The sequence below is a fragment of the Myotis lucifugus genome, unplaced genomic scaffold (genome assembly GCF_000147115.1).
Source record: "Myotis lucifugus unplaced genomic scaffold, Myoluc2.0 scaffold_14, whole genome shotgun sequence".
Taxonomy (NCBI): Eukaryota; Metazoa; Chordata; class Mammalia; order Chiroptera; family Vespertilionidae; genus Myotis; species Myotis lucifugus.
This window is the reverse complement of record NW_005871062.1, coordinates 10,859,476-10,879,813: the sequence shown is the minus strand read 5'-3', so window position 1 is coordinate 10,879,813 and position 20,338 is coordinate 10,859,476. Positions and strand designations below refer to the sequence as shown.

The 20,338-nt window shown below is 46.5% G+C and overlaps 1 protein-coding gene across 2 annotated transcripts in view; it reads right to left on the bottom strand.

The window, feature by feature from the left end:
• Positions 1-20,338, bottom strand: part of ABCC5 (ATP binding cassette subfamily C member 5) — an 82,223-nt gene that overhangs the window by 14,496 nt on the left and 47,389 nt on the right. For both annotated transcript variants that reach the window (XM_006084862.3, XM_014452294.2), the window contains exons 13-24: positions 19,753-19,877; positions 19,559-19,631; positions 17,504-17,707; positions 16,519-16,662; positions 12,977-13,079; positions 10,410-10,594; positions 9,873-10,019; positions 9,460-9,589; positions 7,618-7,771; positions 7,400-7,528; positions 4,850-5,036; positions 2,929-3,018 (exon numbers count right to left, since the gene is read on the bottom strand). In XM_006084862.3, the coding sequence (XP_006084924.1) occupies positions 2,929-3,018; positions 4,850-5,036; positions 7,400-7,528; positions 7,618-7,771; positions 9,460-9,589; positions 9,873-10,019; positions 10,410-10,594; positions 12,977-13,079; positions 16,519-16,662; positions 17,504-17,707; positions 19,559-19,631; positions 19,753-19,877 (1,671 nt within the window). The remainder of the gene's footprint in view (positions 1-2,928; positions 3,019-4,849; positions 5,037-7,399; positions 7,529-7,617; positions 7,772-9,459; positions 9,590-9,872; positions 10,020-10,409; positions 10,595-12,976; positions 13,080-16,518; positions 16,663-17,503; positions 17,708-19,558; positions 19,632-19,752; positions 19,878-20,338) is intronic.

Below are 20,338 nucleotides of genomic sequence, written 5' to 3'. Positions count from 1 at the left end.
CTATTGGCACAACGTACCTCTGACACTTCTATTACAGAGAAAGGGCGAATAGCAATATTAAAATATTTATTTTAATTAATTTCCTTTCAATGTGCACGAATTCGTGCACCAGGCCACTAGTCTCCAAAATAAATGGAAAAAGTAACCATGGGTGAGGATTAACAAAAAATAATAATAATATTGAACATGTAATCAGATCCTGGCATTCTGACATATCTCAGTCAATCCAGGAGAAATAGACTCTAATCCCAATCCTGCCACTAACAGCTGTGTGACTGGACACATCACTTCTTCACTCTAGGTCTTAGTTTCTCTTTTGCAAATTGTGGGGACTGGATTAGATAATCTTGGAAATCCATTCCAGCTTTAAAATTCTGTGTTGTAATTACGGCTTGTAATTTTTGTTATCAATAGTCAAACCTTGCAATGTTTTAAAACTTTCTAGCGACTAGTCATGGGGCTTACAGCCTTAAGGGAAGTAAGGGCCAAAGACTACTGCTCTGGGGGGTGAAGACTGAAGTTGAACGCTCCAAGCTGGAAGGGTCCGTGTTGGGACAGGCATCCAGGTTGAGGACTGGCAGTGGGGAGCCAGTCCTCAGAAATATGACTGGTCTGTGCAGGATTTACGCTGTACCACTGCCAGTCCCCAACCTGGGGCTGACTACCCACCCCCAGCTCTCCAGCCAGAGACTCTCACCAACAGCGAGTAAAGCAAACACTACATATTCGTATATACAACCATGGATCATCCACAGACCAGAGCACTGGGCAAAGAGGCTAGTGGGTAAACCTAAGGAACAGCTATTAGCAGACATACCAGACTGCTTTGTGCCATTCTTTCCCAGAATCATCATTCGTAAGTCTGAGAAATATCCTATGACTAATGAGGTCCATTGTCAAAACAAGCCAGTAAAGCGTGTCTCTGCGAGAAAATGCAGTTTACATAACACACTAGTTCGCAACTGAATGGCAAGTTTTTCAACACTATGCTTTGTTTTATTTATTTATTTTTTTATTCAACACTATGCTTGTAAGTCATTATTTGGAACTTGGAATGTATTCTTCCCATGTAAACAATGATGTAAATGCTGACAAAGCCCTGGCCTGTTTGGCTCAGTGGATAGAGCACCAGCCTGTGGACTGAAGGTTCCTGGGTTCGATTCCAGTCAAGGGCCCATGCCTGGGTTGCAGGCTCGATCCCCAGTAGGGGGCATGCAGGAGGCAGCCGATCAGTGATTCTCTCTCATCACTGATGTTTCTATCTCTCTCTCCCTCCCTCTTCCTCTCTGAAATCAATAAAAATGTATTTAAAATAAAAATAAGTGCTGACAAAGTCTCTGGCAGTTCACAAGATCAGAACTCCCGAGAATTGAGTTAAATTTGAGAATCCTAACCACTCACGGCTCTGCTTCTCTCTACAGAAAATTGCTTTCAGAGCTCCAACTAGGCGCTGCCCCATGGCAAGACTGCAGGGTTCCTAAGGGAATGTGGGAAGAGCTAGGTAGTCTCAGTATTGACTACATTAACTGGGTTTTAAACAATGACTGCAATTTATTTTTTAATATATTTTTATTGATTTCAAAGAGGAAGGGAGAGATAGAAAACATCAATGATGAGAATCATTGATAGGCTGCGTCCTGCACGCCCCCTACTAGGGATCAAGCCCATAACCTCACGATGTGCCCTTGATCAGAATTGAACCCGGGACCCTTCAGTCCGCAGGCTGACGCTCTATCCACTGAGCCAAACCACCTAGGGCAGCCGTGGGCAAACTATGGCCCACGGGCCGGATCCGGCCCGTTTGAAATGAATAAAACTAAAAAAAAAAAAAAAGACCGTACCCTTTTATGTAATGATGTTTACTTTGAATTTATATTAGTTCACACAAACACTCCATCCATGCTTTTGTTCCGGCTCTCTGGTCCAGTTTAAGAACCCATTGTGGCCGAAACCGGTTTGGCTCAGTGGATAGAGCGTCGGCCTGCGGACTGAAAGGTCCCAGGTTCGATTCCGGTCAAGGGCATGTACCTGGGTTGCGGGCACATCCCCAGTAGGAGATGTGCAAGAGGCAGCTGATCGATGTTTCTAACTCTCTATCTCTCTCCCTTCCTCTCTGTAAAAAATCAATAAAATATATTTAAAAAAAAAAAAAAAAAAAAAAGAACCCATTGTGGCCCTCAAGTCAAAAAGTTTGCCCACCCCTGACCTAGGGCGATGACTGCAATTTAGAATTAGTTACGGAGCTTTTAAAACTGCAGAAGCCAGGGATGCACCCAAGACCTACTGCACCAAGATCATCTCCAGAGAGCGGCCCACGTTAGTCTTTGCCTAAAGCACCACAGGGGTCCTGATGGCCCTCCTGGTGAAGAGCAAGTGAACCAGACGAAGATGGACAAGAATACATGGTTTGCCTGGCTTGTGTGGTTCAGTGGTTGAGCGTTGATCTATGAACCAGGAGGTCACAGTTTGATTCCTGGTCAGGGCACAGGCCCGAGTTGTGGGTTCCATCCCCAGTAGGGGGCGTGCAGGAGGCAGCCAATCAATGATTCGCTCTCATTGTTAATATTTCTCTCTTTCCTTTCCTCTCTCTGAAATCAATAAAAATATTTTTTTTAAAAGAAAGAAAACAATACATAGTTTTATACGGTGCAAGAAAAATGCTACATTAGCCAGCCTAACTGAACTAACGAAGTTTGAAACATTTTGGAAATGAGCTGATGAAAGTAAGTTCTCAATCAGATGATTCACACATAGATTTAGAAACTCTTATGCTAATTCCTTCTCCACTCCACACCTGCCTGAGAGACCGGCGGTCCTCTCCTGAGGGCCGAGAAGGCCGAGAAGACATGCCGCCTCCTTGCATATCCACCGCGGCAGGAAAAGGGTAAAGGGAAAACGCCTCCATGGAGGGTGAGGGCACAGTCTGACCTTGATGTAGTGGTGGATCCTCTCCACTGAGGTGAAGCGAGCTTCGGTCTCGGTGGCCAGCCTGACGGTGAACTGGAACAGCCCCGTTAACTGATGGGGAGAAGCAGAAATGCGAGAGAGTTCATTATCGACGTCTACACTGAAAGCCTCCTTCATCGAGGGGACCACGGCTCAATCGTAAAAACTGGGCACATACAGCAGCTGGTTTTAGGAATGGAGTTATTCTCTACACATTTAAGACAATGCCCATTACACCTCACCCCCAGTCATCTGTAATTCTCTGTGAGCGCAGATGGCATCGTGGTACTGCTGGCACTAACTTTCCTGCATCCAACGGCTTGCCACCCACCTTTGCATGTCTAGTAACACGTATCTGAAGCTGCATCCTTATACCTGCACCTGCTGTGGCAGTCACAGCGAATGGAGGTACGTATCAACCTGTGCGCAGCCAGTGGGCAGGCTTCCAGGAAAGTCAACAAAGGGGAAGAAGGCTGAGCAGAAAGTGCTGGCAGGGCCCCTGTGCACTTCAGACGAAGGATTCTACTACTGCCCATCCAATGATCAGGGAAGTCTGCAGAGCATGGACAGCGTTGGGGGATCTGTACAGACATATGTACATATCTCTTCTCAGGATTCCTTGGCTACTTCTTAATTTATCTTTCCAATATGGGAAAAGGTCAAACATGTACAAGAGAGAGGTCATTATAATAAACTCCCATGTACCAAACATCTGTCTTAAAAAACTGCCAACTCACAGATAATATTGTTTCCGTTATATCACCTCATCCTTCTATATTATTTGGAGCAAATCCAAGCTATTCTATTATTTCATCCATAAATATTCCAGCTTGTATCTCTCTAAAATATAAAATCTTTAAAAGCACAATACCATTATTCAATACCATGATGACATCTAAAAAATTAATAATAATAATAATTCCTTAATATCTTCAAAAACCTAGTCAGAGCTCAAGTTCCCAATTGTTTTTTGAGCTAAAAACCATAAACCATTCCTAGAGGCCAGAAAGCTTTCCACATGTAACAGTGTTGGGGGGAAAAAGCAAGAGCCTGGGGAAAAAATGCACATAAGAAGCAAATAGAGTATTTCTTTGAAGACTATGAAAAGGCCAGAGATGATAGGATAGTGAATTCAGAAACCTACCATTAAAAAACTATTTTCAAAAGCACCTTTATGAAGAAAATAGCACCTATTTCTTGAACATATGCAACAGCCTTAAATCCCTTTATTCCTACACTAGTGGCCCGGTGCACGAAATTCGTGCACGGGGCTGGGGGTTGGGGGTGGGTGGGTGTCCCTCAGCCCGGCCTGCACCCTCTCACAATCTGGGACCGGTGGCTCCTAACCGCTCGCCTGCCAGCCTGATCACCCCTAACTGCTTCCCTGCTGGCTTGATTGTCCCTAACCACCTCTGCCTTGGCCCCACAACCGGGACCCAGGATTCCCTCCTCCAGCCGGCCGCAGGCACCCAGGACCCAGGCTGGCTTTGCCCAGGCCGGCTGCAGCTGCAGGGGATGGTGGGCAGGTGGATTCACCTGGGCTGCAGGTGCTGGTGCCCAGGACCGTGGGGCAGGTGGCTTCTCTGTCTCCCGGGCTTCAGCCAGCCGCAGGCGCTGGTGCCCAGGACCGCAGGCGGGCGGCTTCGCCCGGGGCCTGGCTTTGTCAGGAAGGATGTGTGGATGGTTGTCCGGAAGATGTCTGGTCTAATTAGCATATTACCCTTTTATTAGTATAGATACCACCTCTCCCGCCCCAGATGGTTACTGTAAAGCAGTCTGCAAGGCACTCTGGGAATCAGAGGTGAAACAGTGACTTAGGGTAGAGGCCCCTATCATGACTCTCCTAGGCCAACATAAGAAGGACTCAAAGGAGCGAAGGTGATGCCCCATCCCAGAGACTGACCTGGACAGCGTAAGAGATGGCGAGACCAGCGTAGGCCGGGGAAATACGTCCGTGCATGAGAACGACCATCAGCCCAGTGGTGGTGATCAGGGCGATGCTGATCAGGTCGAGCCGCACAGCCAGCCACCTCATTGCGCACGTGAATAGAAAGAAAGGGCTTTGGTTGTGGTCCAGCAGCTCCTGGTACCTGTGAGGAAGGCAGAACAGCTAATAGGCAAAGAAGGTACCAGGTGACCCAGGTCATGGATGATGTCAAAGCTCTGGTGAATTATGGACGGGGGCTAATACTTCAGTATTTTCTGCTTGTAATGAAGAGAATGATATGGAAACTTAAAGAGTACGAAGTACTCCAGGCTCCACAGATAGGAGGACATGGGGTTTTCTAGTTTTACCCTTTCAAAGAAACATACTGAAGATGTTAGGGGAAAATATCTACTTTAACAGCATAGGGGAAGCAGGGGGATGGAGACCAAATAAAGAGGCTGTGCTAAACGTCAGAAAAAATGTCGTAGGTTAGGTGTCATTTTCTCAAAGAAAGAAAGGTTACAAGGCAAACTGCAGAAATGGCCCAAAGCCAGGAAAAGGAAAGCCTCAGATTGAACACAGTAAAGTGGAACTTGTTGCTGACACACCATCGTTGGGCAGAATGGCACTGTTTCCCACGGCAGGGGACAAAGAGCCAGGAGCTGAACCACAGCAAAAAAATACACAGACAACATTTGCCAATGAAGGAGGGGAGACACCACTGTCACGAGGGGTCCTAGAGAGCAGATGGAACCCCATCTGAGTCCACAACCAGGATTCCAGAGCAGGAAGTCTTTCTAGCAAATGTGCTTTGCTTTAAAAAAATCACATTTCTTCCTTACAATAAGATATGTGCTCTTTAGAGAAAATTAGAAAACGCAATAAAGGGAAAAATGCAAAAGTCCATAATCTTACCAGGTAAAACCAGAGTTAATATCTGGCTGCATTTCCTTCCAGCATTTTTTCAATGCACTTACATGTACATGTATATATACACACACATGCATAAACACACTTGTACATAGTATATTTTCTACTTTTTCACTGAAAGTTAAGGTTATTTTTCTACATTGTTTACCCTACTCTTTTTACTCTAGATTTAAAAAAAAAATCAATTGCTTAATTGTTGGAATAGACAATGTATGCATAGGACAGACTATTTAAAGGGTATACAAGTTTTACCATGAAAAGTCAGTTTTCTCCTGTCCATTCTCCAGCTACTCCATTCCCCTCTTCAGTGGCTATTAGTTTCTTGTGTATCCTTTCAGAGATATTCTAAATGTTATGTATACAAACACACTTAAAAGGGAGAATAGCATACACACATCGGTACCTTGCTCTTTCACTAATATATCTTAGAAATCATTCTAATTCAGTACCTTTAGAGCTGCTTCATGTTTTTTTGTTGTTGTTGTTCATTTGTTTTTGGTTTTGTTTTATCAATTTTAGAGAGAGAGAGAAAGGAAGGGAAGGAGAGAGAGACATCATTTTGTTGTTCCACTTACTTATGGATTCATTGGTTGCTTCTTGTATATGCCCTGACTGGGGATCGAACCCACAACCTTGGCATTTTGGGATGATGCTCTAACTAACTGAGCTATGCGGCAGGGCTTGTCTCATTTTTTGAAGGGCCACACAATATTCCACTCTACGAGGATACTGTAGCTCCTTTAACCAGTCCTCTGTTGAATGGCTTTGTTAGTTCAGTGGTTCCCAGCCTTTTTTGGCCATGCCCCACCTAAGCACCTCTAAAATCCTGATGCTCCCCATATAATTCTTACTATTCAAAAAGTGAACTCCTAGTCACATGGAGGAAGCCTAAAAGGCCATTAACTTGGTCTAAACAAGTTTCCAAAGAACATGGTATCCATAAAAGAGAAAAATAAAAGAACGAAAGGACAGTTGAAGTACTGAGGAAGAAATCACTAAGAAATTGTTAAAAAAATAATAGTATGAAGTGATATGAAAAAATAGCAAATAAAGTTTCAAAACATATAGATGACTGAAATGCATTGATATGTCAATATATATTTATATACTGTATATGAGGAGGCCCCTAGAATCATAAGGAATGCAAAAAATTCACTGTTAATAACTCATTCTCGAAATCCCCCCTTAATAATCAAATTGCCCCCTGTGGGGCGTGTGCTCCATGTTGGAAATCACTGAGTTAGTTCTAACCTCTTGTTAATACAAATCTCCACAATGATTAGGTACATAAAAATCTCATATAAACAATATTCAACCAAATAAAATGTCGATCTAGTATCAATGACTGTCTTTTACAGTTCCAAAAAAACAACGAAACTCCACCCAATATGGTCATTCAGGACCAAAAGCCAACCAACTCCAAATCTGTGCTTTTGTCTTCTCGTTTGCTCAGAAGGGAGTTCCACCAGGCAAGTGAACTTTAATCAGAGACAATTAAATCACTGGTGATGAGCGTTATAATCCCCTATTGTTGACTCTGATTAAATTCAGGGATGCTGGCTATGCTCTGAGCCCTTTGGCCCCCCTCGCGCTTACCTGTGCAGAAACTCCTGCCCCTTGTTGTAGGCATGGATGGTGGCAAGGCCCTGTATGCTGGATGTGATGTGGGAGAGGAAAGGTGACTGCGTGATATTGTCCAGACGCTTCAGCTCGCGAATCAGGACCCTGGAGAGAGAACGAGTTCTGGGTCAGAGGGTGGGCAGCAGCTCCGGCTCCATCCTCTGCCCTGGAAGACACGAACCCTTCCGCTTTACCTGGACACAATGTGCAGAACTGCAAAGAGAATGACAAGGGGCGCCACTGCCACCAGGAACCATGGGAAAACCCCTGCGATCATCCCAACACAGAAGAACACCAGGATGACATTTTGGATGAACATCTCAGCCTGGAAGGGCAGGCGCACATCCACTGGGGAAACCGTAAAGAAACAAGTGTCAGGCTGTGGGGATCCGCAAACAGGAAACACGGAACCCAAAATTAAAAGAACAAAAATACATTCCCCAATATCTTTAAAAAATATTTTTTTATTGATTTCAGAGAGGAAGGGACAGGTAAAGAGAGAAACATTAACAATGAGAGACTCATTGATCGGCTGCCTCCCGCACGCCCCATACTGAGGATCGAGCCTACAACCTGGCCATGTGCCCTGACTGGGAATCCAACAGTGACCTCCTGATTCATAGCTCGACGCTCAACCACTCAGTCACACCAGCCGGGCATATGCCCTCTTTTTAGTTCACTATGTTGCCCAACCCCTTTAAACACTTCCTCCTTTTACAAAGTAATATATGCTTGTTATAAAATATTTTGAAAATATGCAAAGAAAGATTACATATAATCTTCATTCTCACCAAAAACAATGAATTTGCTGTTAACAGTTAACAAAATAGATCCAGAGGCATAGAGGCATGGAACATACTGGCGAATCTCAGAGGGAAGGTGGGGTTGGGTGGGGAGAGATGAACCGGGAACTTATACGCACAACCCATAGATATAGACAATAGTGTGGTGAAGGCTTGGGATGGGTGAGTGGGGGGTGAGGGGGTCAATGGGGGGAAAAGGGGAACATCTGTAATACGTTCAACAATAAAGACAAATTAAAAAAAAGAAAAGAAAATTTTCATGATGAAAAGTCAAACATGCCCAAAAGTCAAGAGTATAGAAACTCGAAAAGTTATCAATATTTTCTTCATCTCCTTTTTGACTATCTCCTCCCCCTACCTTTTTTTGGAGGGGAGAGGGATTAGAGTATTTTCATACAACTCTCAGATATATTGATACCACTGATTTTTTAAATTTCAGTCTTTTCTCCGTGTGTGTGTGTGTTTAACAGAAATGGGATCATGTTATGCATCAGTTCTGTGTATCAGTGATGGTCTTGAGCCCTTGCTACCTGTGGCCATGGCTTTACCCTGCTTATCAGCACCTGTAATAAACTCCTCTATGGAACAACACAGTGCAGCAAAAACATTAGCTCTGGGTCAAAAAGATCTGGGCTCAATTCCCACTTTGCTCTCTAATAGCTGTGCAATCTTGGGCAAACCTTTCTAGGCATCAGCTTTCTCATGTATTCAGTGGGTGAAACAATACCCACCTTGTAGGGCTGCCGTGAGGATCAGGACAGGGCGTGTAGAACGTTCAGCACCCAGGAAGCCCTCAATAAATGGCAGGTGGCATTACTAGTAGTCTGGGCTCTGGGCAGTATTTAAGTTCTGGTGCTGGCACAGCCCATGCAACACCCAGAAAACCTGCCAGAGGCTGCAGGTGTCCAAAAAGCAACGGACTGCCCTCCAAATAAATGTTTTGGAGTCTCAAATGACCCTCAAAGGTCCAAAGCCTTTATACTAACTCAAGCCTCTGAATTTGTTTCAGGTTTAAAATAAGATCGAATGAAAACTTAGATGAAACGTGCAAAATAGGATGGGGCTTTTGTTTAAATATAAGTTGCAACCTGAAGAAAATGCCAAAACTAAAATGTTCCTGGTACCAGCACGAGCAGCCACTGTGCTCTCAGAGTGTACGGCTGCACAGACCTGCATTATCGGGGAATGCCAACTAGAAGGCTGGAGAGCACCGAGAACCGTGGTGAGAAATACCTTCATCCATGTCTCTGGAAAACCTGTTGAGAATTCTCCCCGTGGGGGTGGTGTCAAAAAACTTCATAGGGCTTCGAAGGATCCTTCGGAAGAGCTCGTCATGGAGCCGGGAGGAGGCTCGCAGCGTGCCCTACGGAGCAGAGTGCACAGTGAGCGGGGCCCGGGGACCCGGCCCTCGGGCAGGCTCAGTCCCTCCTCCACAGGCCGTCCACTCCCAAAACGGGAGAGGGGCCCATGGCCACGGAGGGAGGAGGCGGCTAACGGGAAAAGGCTGGGGCTGATGGGATACAGGTCATTCCAGTGGAGGCCACTGTGTCTCAAAGGAGCTCCCTCCTCAGGATGAACCCGGGACAGGCCGGGCGAAGCCTGACCGGTCAGCTGGGTGAGCAGGAGCAGAGGCCACCACTGCGTACCTTGACAAAGACCACTCCTCGAACGGCTTTCAGGATCAGCATGACGACCATGGAGAGGGCATAAACGCTGGCGTAGTACTGCATGTGAGGATTGTCCTTCATGCTGCTGCTCGCGGAGGTCCTGTTCCCGTGGCTCACCGTGCTGTTCTGTTTGGAGGCAGGGCTCTGTGAGGCAAGACTCCCAGGGATGGCCAGGAACCCTGCTTAGGGCCACTCTCAGCTCAGGGGAGGGCGCGGGATAAGGACTCTGGGACCTGGTGTGGCAAACACAAGGAGGGCTTTGTCCCTCCTTCGCTCTTTTCTAACGGGCGAGGGCAGACAGCCCACAGGTGGGCTACGGTAAGCTCCACCGCGTCTTGAGTTGGTCAGGGAGCAACTGTATTGTGAGGTTACATTAGGGACCCCTTTTTCATCCTGGGTGACCCCTGTTCATTGTGTCTTTTAATCGAAAACTAGTTTCCTTAAGAATGGCCAGGGAATATGGAGAGATGGCCATGTTCTTAGACATGTAATTTTCCCATGAATGAGGAACCTTACCCCACTTCCTTCCTTGATCCAGTAACTCAACCACCAGTTGCTGAAGGCGGTACTGCCCACGTTCAACGTGAAGAGGGATATAATGAACAAGAAAGCCAAGGGGCCCCCGGCAGCCTGAATATAGACACCGTACACTGACCACGGCACGGAACCCTGCCCCTTCTCTTCCGCTTGCACCAGCTGCCCTAGGGGAGAAAAAAGAAACATGAACTCAGAAGGAAAAAGCTACTTTTCCAAAACGAAGGCACCTATATAGAAGAGCGAAATCAAAGAGCCTATAGCTTCACGGGGCTCTACTCTAGTTCAGAATTACTTCCTCTTTATCAGAAGCATTCATTCATTAAGCACCTCCTATAAACAGGCCAGGATGAGACCCTGGAATAGTCGAGACGAGTAAGACCAGGTTCCTGCCTTTGAGGGTCCTTCCACGGTCTGGTAGGACAGACAGGTAAAAAAACACATAATGCTAATAAAATGTGTTAGATGCAATGCTAGAGCTACATGCAGGGCAGCATGGGACACCCAGGAGGTATAGCTAACCGACTTGGGGAAGCTGTGCCGTGCTTAGCAGGGAGGTTTCAGGGAGGGCTTTATGTGCAGTCCATATAGCACCTTGAAGGTAAGCCAGAGTCGGCCAGTCGGGGGAACAATGGGCAGAAGAGATACGTGAGCAGCAGCACAGAGGTGTGGAAACAGCAGGACAGGAAGTCAGACAACCACGCCAGCGTGGCCTGAGCAGTGTGTGTGCCGGTGGAGTGGCAAGGGACCAGGTGGATTAGGCAGGCTGTGCTCTGTCAGAGGTACTTGAACGTTACCCTTCAGACAAGAACTTCTCGAGAATGGGCTACAGGTGTGTGGAGATTTGACTCCCAGCCCTACTGGGCTAGATGGGCCTGGGATGGCCAGCCCAGTCACCTCTGGCAGCGAGCAGCCTCTTCCATGCACCCCAGCGTCACACGCAAACAATGGCATGTTCTGTGTGTGCCGTATCAGGGAAAAAGGCTGGAAAACACTGCTGTGACAATGGGAGGAGGCCACTGAAGACTCCATGCAGGAAGGTGGTTGGTTGGCCTCCTGTTTTCAACTCTATTGCCCAGCTGTCTGCATGGAGGACGGACAGCGGTAACCTAGGTATGAGATGATAAAGGCCAGAACCGGGTCGTGGCAATAGGGATGGAGTCTCGGGAGTAAGTTCAGTAGGACGTGGTGACTGCGTAGGGGCAGACAAGATTCAAAGGTAGCACCCAGGGGTTCCCTGGCAGGGTCAGGTGACTGATGCCCCACAGGACACCTCTTCCTCTTCATCACACACTTTGAATTATGTGGAGCAAGCCACACAGGCCAGGAGCTCTTTAACAGTTGCCCGTCTCCAGGTTGGTGGCTCTGCAGAGAACAAATGTTCCCTGAGGACATTCTGGCTTTCTGAACTGCCTCTGGCAGGAACTGACACAGGTCACTGGGCTGTGTTTGTTTAGTGCGTGTGAGTAAGCTATCTTAAATCACACCTGAATTCAAAATTGTTACCTGGTTTATTAAAAGAAAGAAGAGGCAGGGAGTGGTAAACCAGGATGGTCCACTCCTAACACCGAACACCTGCTGCAGTTTTAAGACCCAGGAAGTGAAAACAGAGGCAAACCCAGGATTCAAAACCTCAGATTCAAAACCTCAGGTGAGGACATGATACAACAGAAAGAGAGCTTTAAACCAGGACTGCATTCTTTTTCTTGAGGCGGGGGGAAGAAGGGGGGAATGACTTGCAGCTTAAAATTCACCAAGGTGAAGACACCTTAAGTATTGTAAATTGCTTTTCTAACTCCCAAGATTTGTTTCAATTGATAAGATAAAGTGTTGAACGACAGGACTCTGGATAGGGAAAGTCAGTGGGAGAAACCCAGGTGTGACCTCGCCACAGTGCTGGGGCATCTCCAAGGAGCGCCCCATTCTAACAGGGAGAACGCAGGCGTCCCTGGAGCTGGACTGCCTCTGCCGTGGTGGGCACCAATTTTTAAAAAGCACAGGTGAGCCCTAACCGGTTTGGCTCAGTGGATAGAGCGTTGGCCTGCGGAAGGGTCCCAGGTTCGATTCCGGCCAAGGGCATGTACCTTGGTTGTGGGCACATCCCCAGTGGGGGATGTGCAGGAGGCAGCTGATTGATGTTTCTCTCTCATTGATGTTTCTAACTCTCTACCCTCTCCCTTCCTCTCTGTAAAAAATCAATAAAATATATTTTAAAAAAAAAAGCACAGGTGAATCACGGAAGGACGGGTATATCTTTTCCCTTTTTTCATACTCAGGATGATTCAGCTATAATTAGCTATACCTGACCCCATCCTGCACAGGAAGGGATGGGACCAAAGGCCATTCTTGTTGCCTTGGTCTGTTTAAGCAAACAGAAGGTGCCTCACAGTCTCCTGATACTACATAAGAATGCTGTTGTTCCAGGCATATCAGGCCAGATACTCTATCACCCACGGTGTTATCAAACACCCACAGTCTTATCAAACATCATGGGTTACCACATGGCATAATGATATGCTTTAATGACAAATCTCAAAAAAGGTCATTACCTTCCTCTGGCTTCACTGCTTTCTCCTTCTTTACTGATCCTGTTTTGGGACCCTTGTCTTGTGACTTCTTCTGTGAACCACTGGTTTCCTTTTTTGAATTAATCTAATATTAAAAAAAAAAGTGTCTCCATTTATGATATGGCCATTCAGACAAATGTCCATGCAACATATTACTGAACAGCAATCCTTCCAACTTCTTAAAAGGACCACCTATATTCATTTCTTGTACTTCCTCAGCTCCTTCAATCTTTGAGCTCTGGGTTCCTACACTGTTATTCCACTGACATTGCCCCTCCCAAAGTCACTGAAGACCTTTAATTCCAAACACAGTAGGCTTTATGTTCTCATCCACTCCAACTTGTCCCAAGTATTAAGGCTGGGCCATTTCCATTCCTCTCACCTCTGATCCCCACATCCCTAAATAAAACCAGAGGGCTGATCATTTCCCGCTGCGACCAGAGGAGAGCCTCTAACTCCTCAGCCTGGTTCTGTAAGACCTCCACATCCTGGCCCCAGCCTAACTGCAAGCCCCTCTCCCATTCCTGGGGCTCCCACTCTCACGCCAAACTGGGTTTCCTGCCATTCCTCGTATCACTGTGACCTCCCATTTTGTCGACATTGGTCCTTCACTTGGAATGCCCTCCTCTCGTCCCAACACAGTCACAGTTGTCCTCAGTCAAACAGATTCAAATCTTACACCCTTCCTGAGGTAACTCAGGTTTGTCTAGAATCGAGTTCAGCCCCCACACCCCCCCCCCCCCCGGCACTTTGTTAGTAGCACTCCATGACAGCACAGTGGCTGTAAATGGGACCTGGTGAAGAGCATGGTGCACTGGTCTTCCCTGAGACCACGAGTCCCGCGGGAGGGAGATGACATCTCACTCGTGGTTAGAACCCCACAGGGCCTAACACCCAGAACTTCCCATAACAGGGCACAGAGGAGCTTGGTAAACGTGCATCAAATTGAACCCAGGAGATTAGAAACCATTTAACGCTCTCCTTTCCAAGTTCCTCTTATCTCGTCACAGGACCCTAAATTCTTTATTTAGTGCAGTACATGCATAAATGCACTGTCTAAAGCAGTGGTCGCCAACCTTTCAGACCTCACGAACCGTCAGTGGTCCGCGGGACCACCGGTTGGCGACTGCTGCTCCAAAGGTTTCCTTAAACCAGCGGTCGCCAACATTTTGGACCTCACAGACCACCGGTTGGTGACCACTGGTCTAAAGAGAATACGTCCATTTTCTGACCACTTACTCGGGTAAGAACATTAAATATTATTTCATTTAACTGATGCAACAATTCTAAGAGGCAGATGCCATCTCCATTTGTAAGACGGAAAAACTGAAGCTCAGGAGAGTTAAGTGACAAACTGAAAGTGCTCCTCCGCTACCACGCACAGACTGTCCAAGTCATTATTGTTCCTTGGACAGTTCGTACTTTAGATTCTCTTCTTCTCATTTTCCTCTGAATCTACAGTGAGGAGGAAATGATCTGAAGAGTAAGTACTCTGAGAGTCACAGGGAGAGATCCTAAATCCAAATCTGCATTAGGGTGTCTCTATGAAAGTTACCGATGACACTTGGAATAATACTTGAGTTATTCCAAAAGGCCAAAAACAAATTGGTCTTGAATAGTTGTACTGCACCCGAAATCAAACAGATGAAACCCAACGACTTCCAGAAAAGATCCCAATAACTGCCTGCTTTTAGCCTCACAGACATCAAAATGATCTGGTAGCTAAGAAGTAGCCTATAGCCCAGCCTGAGTGTACTCCTAGGACCCAAGGTGCCCACAGAATAAGGACTTTGCGTGAGAGCAGGTTGGCAAGAAGGAAGAACAAGCGATTTGGCAAGCTCTAAGTAAGTACTCCCTTGGATTTGCCTAACTTGGAGCCGAGAGTAAAGCCATGGAAAGCTGCCATCTTTCTGTGTTGCCACAGGGGGCAGGCAGCATGCCAGAAAGAGCACTTTAGAGTCAAAGTGCCCTTGTTAGTATTTTTTTTTTAAAAAAAAGGCCCCAAATGGAGCCACTTTTGCTAAGCCACACCAAGACTTAGTACTAACCTAACTGCAGTTTCAGCCTCTCCCAGGAGTGCAATTTTAAATCCCCCAGTCTAGCTGTAACCGGTTTGGCTCAGTGGATAGAGCGTCAGCCTGCGGACTGAAAGGTCCCAGGTTCGATTCTGGTCAAGGGCATGTACCTTGGTTGCAGGCACATCCCCAGTAGGAGGTGTACAGGAGGCAGCTGATCGATGTTTCTCTCTCATCGATGTTTCTAATTCTCTATCTCTCTCCCTTCCTCTCTGTAAAATCAATAAAATATATATTTTTTTAAAAATCCCTCAGTCTAGAATTTCCTGATCAACACTAGTGAAGTAACCTGCCTCTTCAGGCCCCCTGTCTTCCCCTAAAGGGAAGATGACTTCGCCTGAAATAATCCACTTTTTAAATCTCTTCTTCCCACCCTCTTTCTGCCCTTCTAGTTGCTAGAAGGGACGCTGTCCGATTCACAAATCACTTGATAAAGCCAATTAGATCTTCAAATTGACACGGTTGAATTTTGTGGTTTAACATTAGCAAGCTGTTTAACTTTTCTGAGTTTCCATTTCCTCAGCTGTAAAAGTAAAGGATAATCATATTTTGTCACAGAACTCTGTTTAAATGACTAAAATAGGATGACATCTATGAAGTGCCTAATCCAGTAATTAGGACATAATAGTTGTCAGTTAATGAGTGAAAAGTCAGCAGCCAGGGTACCACGGATCATTTTCAAATGTATGCAATGATGAATTTCTCTTCCCCAGTTCCTTATTCACTTGTTTATTGAAAAAGGAGCTTCATATGAAAGTAACCCCACAGGGTGATCTAAACATTAATCCCTAACTGGACAGGTCACGGTGGGTAGAGGTGCCCCAGGCCTAGAACTTCTTTAGTAGGTTTATCTTTGCCTTAAGCAAGCCCTATTCTTGTGCATCTCGGATAATAAACCTTTGAAATGCCAGAGTAATCCCTTTTCCCAGACCCCTCTAAAGCTTCACCACCCTCCAGAGAGCACGTCCTCTTGTTAACTGTCACGTAATCTAATCCCTGCCCTGCTTTTCCCCACCTCCATGTAATCTTCCTTACGTTCCCTCCTTAATTCCAAATGTATAAAAGGATCTGCAAACTGACATTCTCCAGAGCATTTGAGATCTTGCTTCCCAGCAATGTCCTCAGTTTGGCTCAGATAAATTCATAAGAATTCTCTACAGGTTTGGGCGTATCTTACTTTGACAACACACAGAGCCCATATTGTTCTCCCTGTCATGACCTCATTAATAAGTCCTCATTGACAGAAGTGCTTGGCTCACCAGCCCCACAGTCCTGCTCTCCTGGAGTAGAACTAGTATGTGAGCCAAAGCACAGCAGTCTGGTCATCAGAAAATAGGGCTCTGCCAGTAAAACACAGGCACCGAACTCAGCTGAGACCGGTCAACCCTCAGTAAGGTCATGCCTCCCTTGCTAGAAAGGAGAGATGCATAAACGCCATATAACTCTTACCTCAACTGGGGGCGTCTCTCCCAGCAACAGGTTATTAAAAATGGTAGCGTAATCACCATTTAGATTCATCAGTTCCTCATGGGTGCCCCTTTCTGTAATACAGCCCTCTTTCATGAAGATCACTTGGTCACAATCAGCCAGGTACTAGAGACAAAGGCAGGGATGACACGGTGTTACTGATATTTGTGCAAATACTCCAATCACTCCTACCTTAGTCTAGCACTTCCCACCGAGAAGCGATTGAGCCCCACAGGGGACATCTGGCAATATCTGGAGACACTGTTGGTTGTTATAATTGGGGAGAGGGGTATTACTGGCCATCGAGTGGACAGAGGCCAGGGAGGCCTAGGACAGCCCCCCACATCAAAGAGCTATGTGGCCCAATGTGTCAACAGGGCCAAGGCTGAGAACCTCTGCTCTAGTTTATTGAATGTAGTTCCCAGTACAGTTCCTCCAGTTTTTGACGTAAATCTCCTGGTGGAGCCACAGGAGCCTTGCATTAGGCTTCACCCTGTTACTACAGTCAGAAGTACACACAATTACTGACTTTCTGTGGCAGGATGGGGTTAACCCCCAAACCTGACAACATATGCAAAATAGATGGCAACATTCTTGAGCTGCTCTCCAAAGTGGCTGCTTGTCATGGAGTGACAGAGGGAGAAGACCTTGTTTTCCCTGAACAGTTCCTGCTTAAATTAACATAAAGCTTTCCATACTAGCTCTACCTACCCTTTCCTTCACTTACTGATTTATATGTAAAAGCTAACATGCTCCAAGGATCTCTGATGCAGATAGCCAACCTGGTACAGTGGTACAACGAGCTTTATTGCTACAATGGGCCAGGCGGCTATTTGCTGAGGAAATGAACACTGATGGTTCCAGGAACTTCTAGAAGACCACAGGGTACCTAGAAGGACCAAGCCCCCTTCCTGTCTGATTTCTCAGGACACAGTGGGTGGCCTGGGGAAGGAAGAAAGCACCATACCTGTAGCTGGTGGGTAACAAACAGAACCGTCTTGGACTTGAGGTGCTTCTGGATAGCACTGTTGAAGATGTGGTTGCCCACATGGGCATCTAAGGCACTGAGGGGGTCATCGAGGATGTAGATGTCCCGGTCACTATACAAGGCTCGGGCAAGGCTGATCCTTTGGCGCTGCCCACCACTCAGGTTGGCTCCTCGCTCGCCAATCTATAGGAGCCCAGAAAGCACAGTGAAGCCGCCAGCTCAAGTCCAGAACTGGGTTTAGTGACCACCCCAGTCACCGCTCTTCTCCTCCACCCAAAGCGGCATCTTCTACTGAATTCCCCGCCTGGATGAGTGGCCACTATGATCCTCTGGGGCCCACAGGGGGGAGTCGGCCTAGATACCTCCTTCGCTCCCACAATCATCTGGTTACTAATCAATCCTCATCTGGCCTTGCCACCCGCTGGACACCCTACTCCAGCCCATTCTCTATGGGCAGAATGAGCTTTCCAAAACATAAAGCCAACCATGAACAACCTTCCTTAAACTCTTCAAAAGCCCTGAAGGACAGAATTTAAACAACCAAACTTGGCATACAAAGCAGGTTCCCAGCATCTCTCAGCGTCCATTGCCAATCTCCCAGCACACCCTGGGATAGAAGCCATTAAATTGTGGATATATTATGAACACACATGACTAGTGTCACACCTTCTCCTGTACTATTCCTGCTCAGTTCTGGCATCCTCTCCTCTGAAAATCCTCCCCCATCTCTTCCTTACTAACACTCAAAAGAAAGGGATTCTTTCTCCTCAGCTTGTTTTGAGCCTCATGTGTGGGTGTCCTATCCTCTCCACTTAAGCTTTCTGAGGGTGCAAGTTATTGTCTTATTCCTTTACATTCCCAACACCCAGAAGTGTCTGCACATGCAGCTGGCACACAACAAGCACCTGATTAAACATTACTAAATGGACAAGTGAATACATCCATTGTAAAATAGTAATGGGCCCTGTCATTTTAAAAAATCCTTTCCTTAAAAAAACATTCAGTTAATGCAAAGGTTTTCAAACTTGCGCAGGTATCAGAATTACCTGAGGACTTGTAAAAACAGGTTTTTGGGCCCCACCCCCAGAGTTTCTGATGTAGGAGGTCTGGAGTGGGGCCTAATAACTTGCATTTCTAACAAGTTCCCTGTGTCACCGAATGCTGCTGATCTGGGCACCTTGATTTGAGAGCTGGTGAACTAATTAAACCATTCATAAAACCTGAGGGATTTAACTGACGTCAGCGGAAACACAAGGGCCAGGCCCAGAGACCTCCGGGCAGGTCATGGGAGATGTCTCAGGACTCAAAAAGCCAGTTCCAAAGACACAGCTCTGGAAACTGCTCCAGGGCAGAGAACCAAAGAAAGGGATTTGTGCAGCGGTCTCTTTCTTTCTAATGGGGGAGGGCTCTCTACAGACTGCATCGGAGCAAGGAGGTTGGCAGAATGAGGTTCAGGGAAGAAGCTCAATGTGCACATGCTTGACTCATGGTTTTAAAGATGAGTAGTGCAGAGAACACAAACTCTGAACCAAAAATGGGATTTTGTTTAAAATCCACCTGACAGCCCTAACCGGTTTGGCTCAGTGGATAAAGCGTCAGCCTGCGGACTCAGGGGTCCCAGGTTCGATTCCGGTCAAGGGCATGTACCTTGGTTGCGGGCACATACCCAGTGGGGAGTGTGCAGGAGGCAGCTGATCGATGTTTCTCTCTCATCGATGTTTCTAACTCTCTATCCCTCTCCCTTCCTCTCTAAGAATCAATAAAATATATTAAAAAAATATATAAAAAATATAAAATCCACCTGACATATGAAATATTTATATGCTTAAAGCAGGTAGTGTTGATACGCCTGCCCCAAGGCATAAATGCTTTCCTAACATAAAGTACCAGTGAAAGTGGATCTCACTGTGTAGGTTTTTCTCCCACGCATTTAAGATGCACGCCTAGGAGGTGACTCCAGCAGAGCCCTGCCACTCATCTCCCAGGAGGCTCTCTGCTACATCCACGCCCCCATCGGGAGCAGAAGGCTTGTACCTCAGTCAGATCACTGTTGGGGAGAATGGCCAGGTCGGGCCGCAGGCAGCAGCTGTTCAGCACAGAGTTGTATCTGAAGAAGATAAAGAGACCTAGTGTCAGGGACACGGTTGGAGTTGAGCCTGTGGCTAGGGTGCCTTGCATCTCACACAGCCCCTAGACAGAAAGCATGACAGAAACCAAGCATTCCTTGCCTTTCTTCATCAAATTCCTTCCCAAAGAGGATGTTGTCTCTCAGCGTGGCATTGAGGATCCAGGCCTGCTGGGCCACATAAGCGAAGGTTCCACCGACTGCAATGCTGCCCTCTATAAGCGTCATCTAGGGGGACAGACACCATCCAATAGCATCACAATGCAAAGCCATCCCCCTAAAGCCAACAGAACCCCCCCCATTCCACAATGAAGTTGAAAGTTTTGGCAGTTTCCTTGGTTGCTTTTTGGACCCAAAACCAGACCCCACCTTTGTTCCACAGGGAGCTTCAGCAGCCAAAGAAAATCAAAGGTCTCCTTGCTTATGTGCAATGGGAGCCCAGACAACCCATGACTTGAATGAACCAACACTTCATTAAGCAACCTATGGGCTACTTTACATCCTTTCTTTCTAAAGCAGGGGTTCTCAACCTCGCTGCACATTAGAGTCACCTGGGAATCTTTTTAGAATCCTGGATTTCTGGGCCTCATCCTCCCAGAAATTCTGTTTTCTTTGTACTAGCGGTGGGGGCCCCCCCCCCTAACATAGAATAAAAATTTCCCGTAGAGTGGAGCCGGGAAAACGAGTTG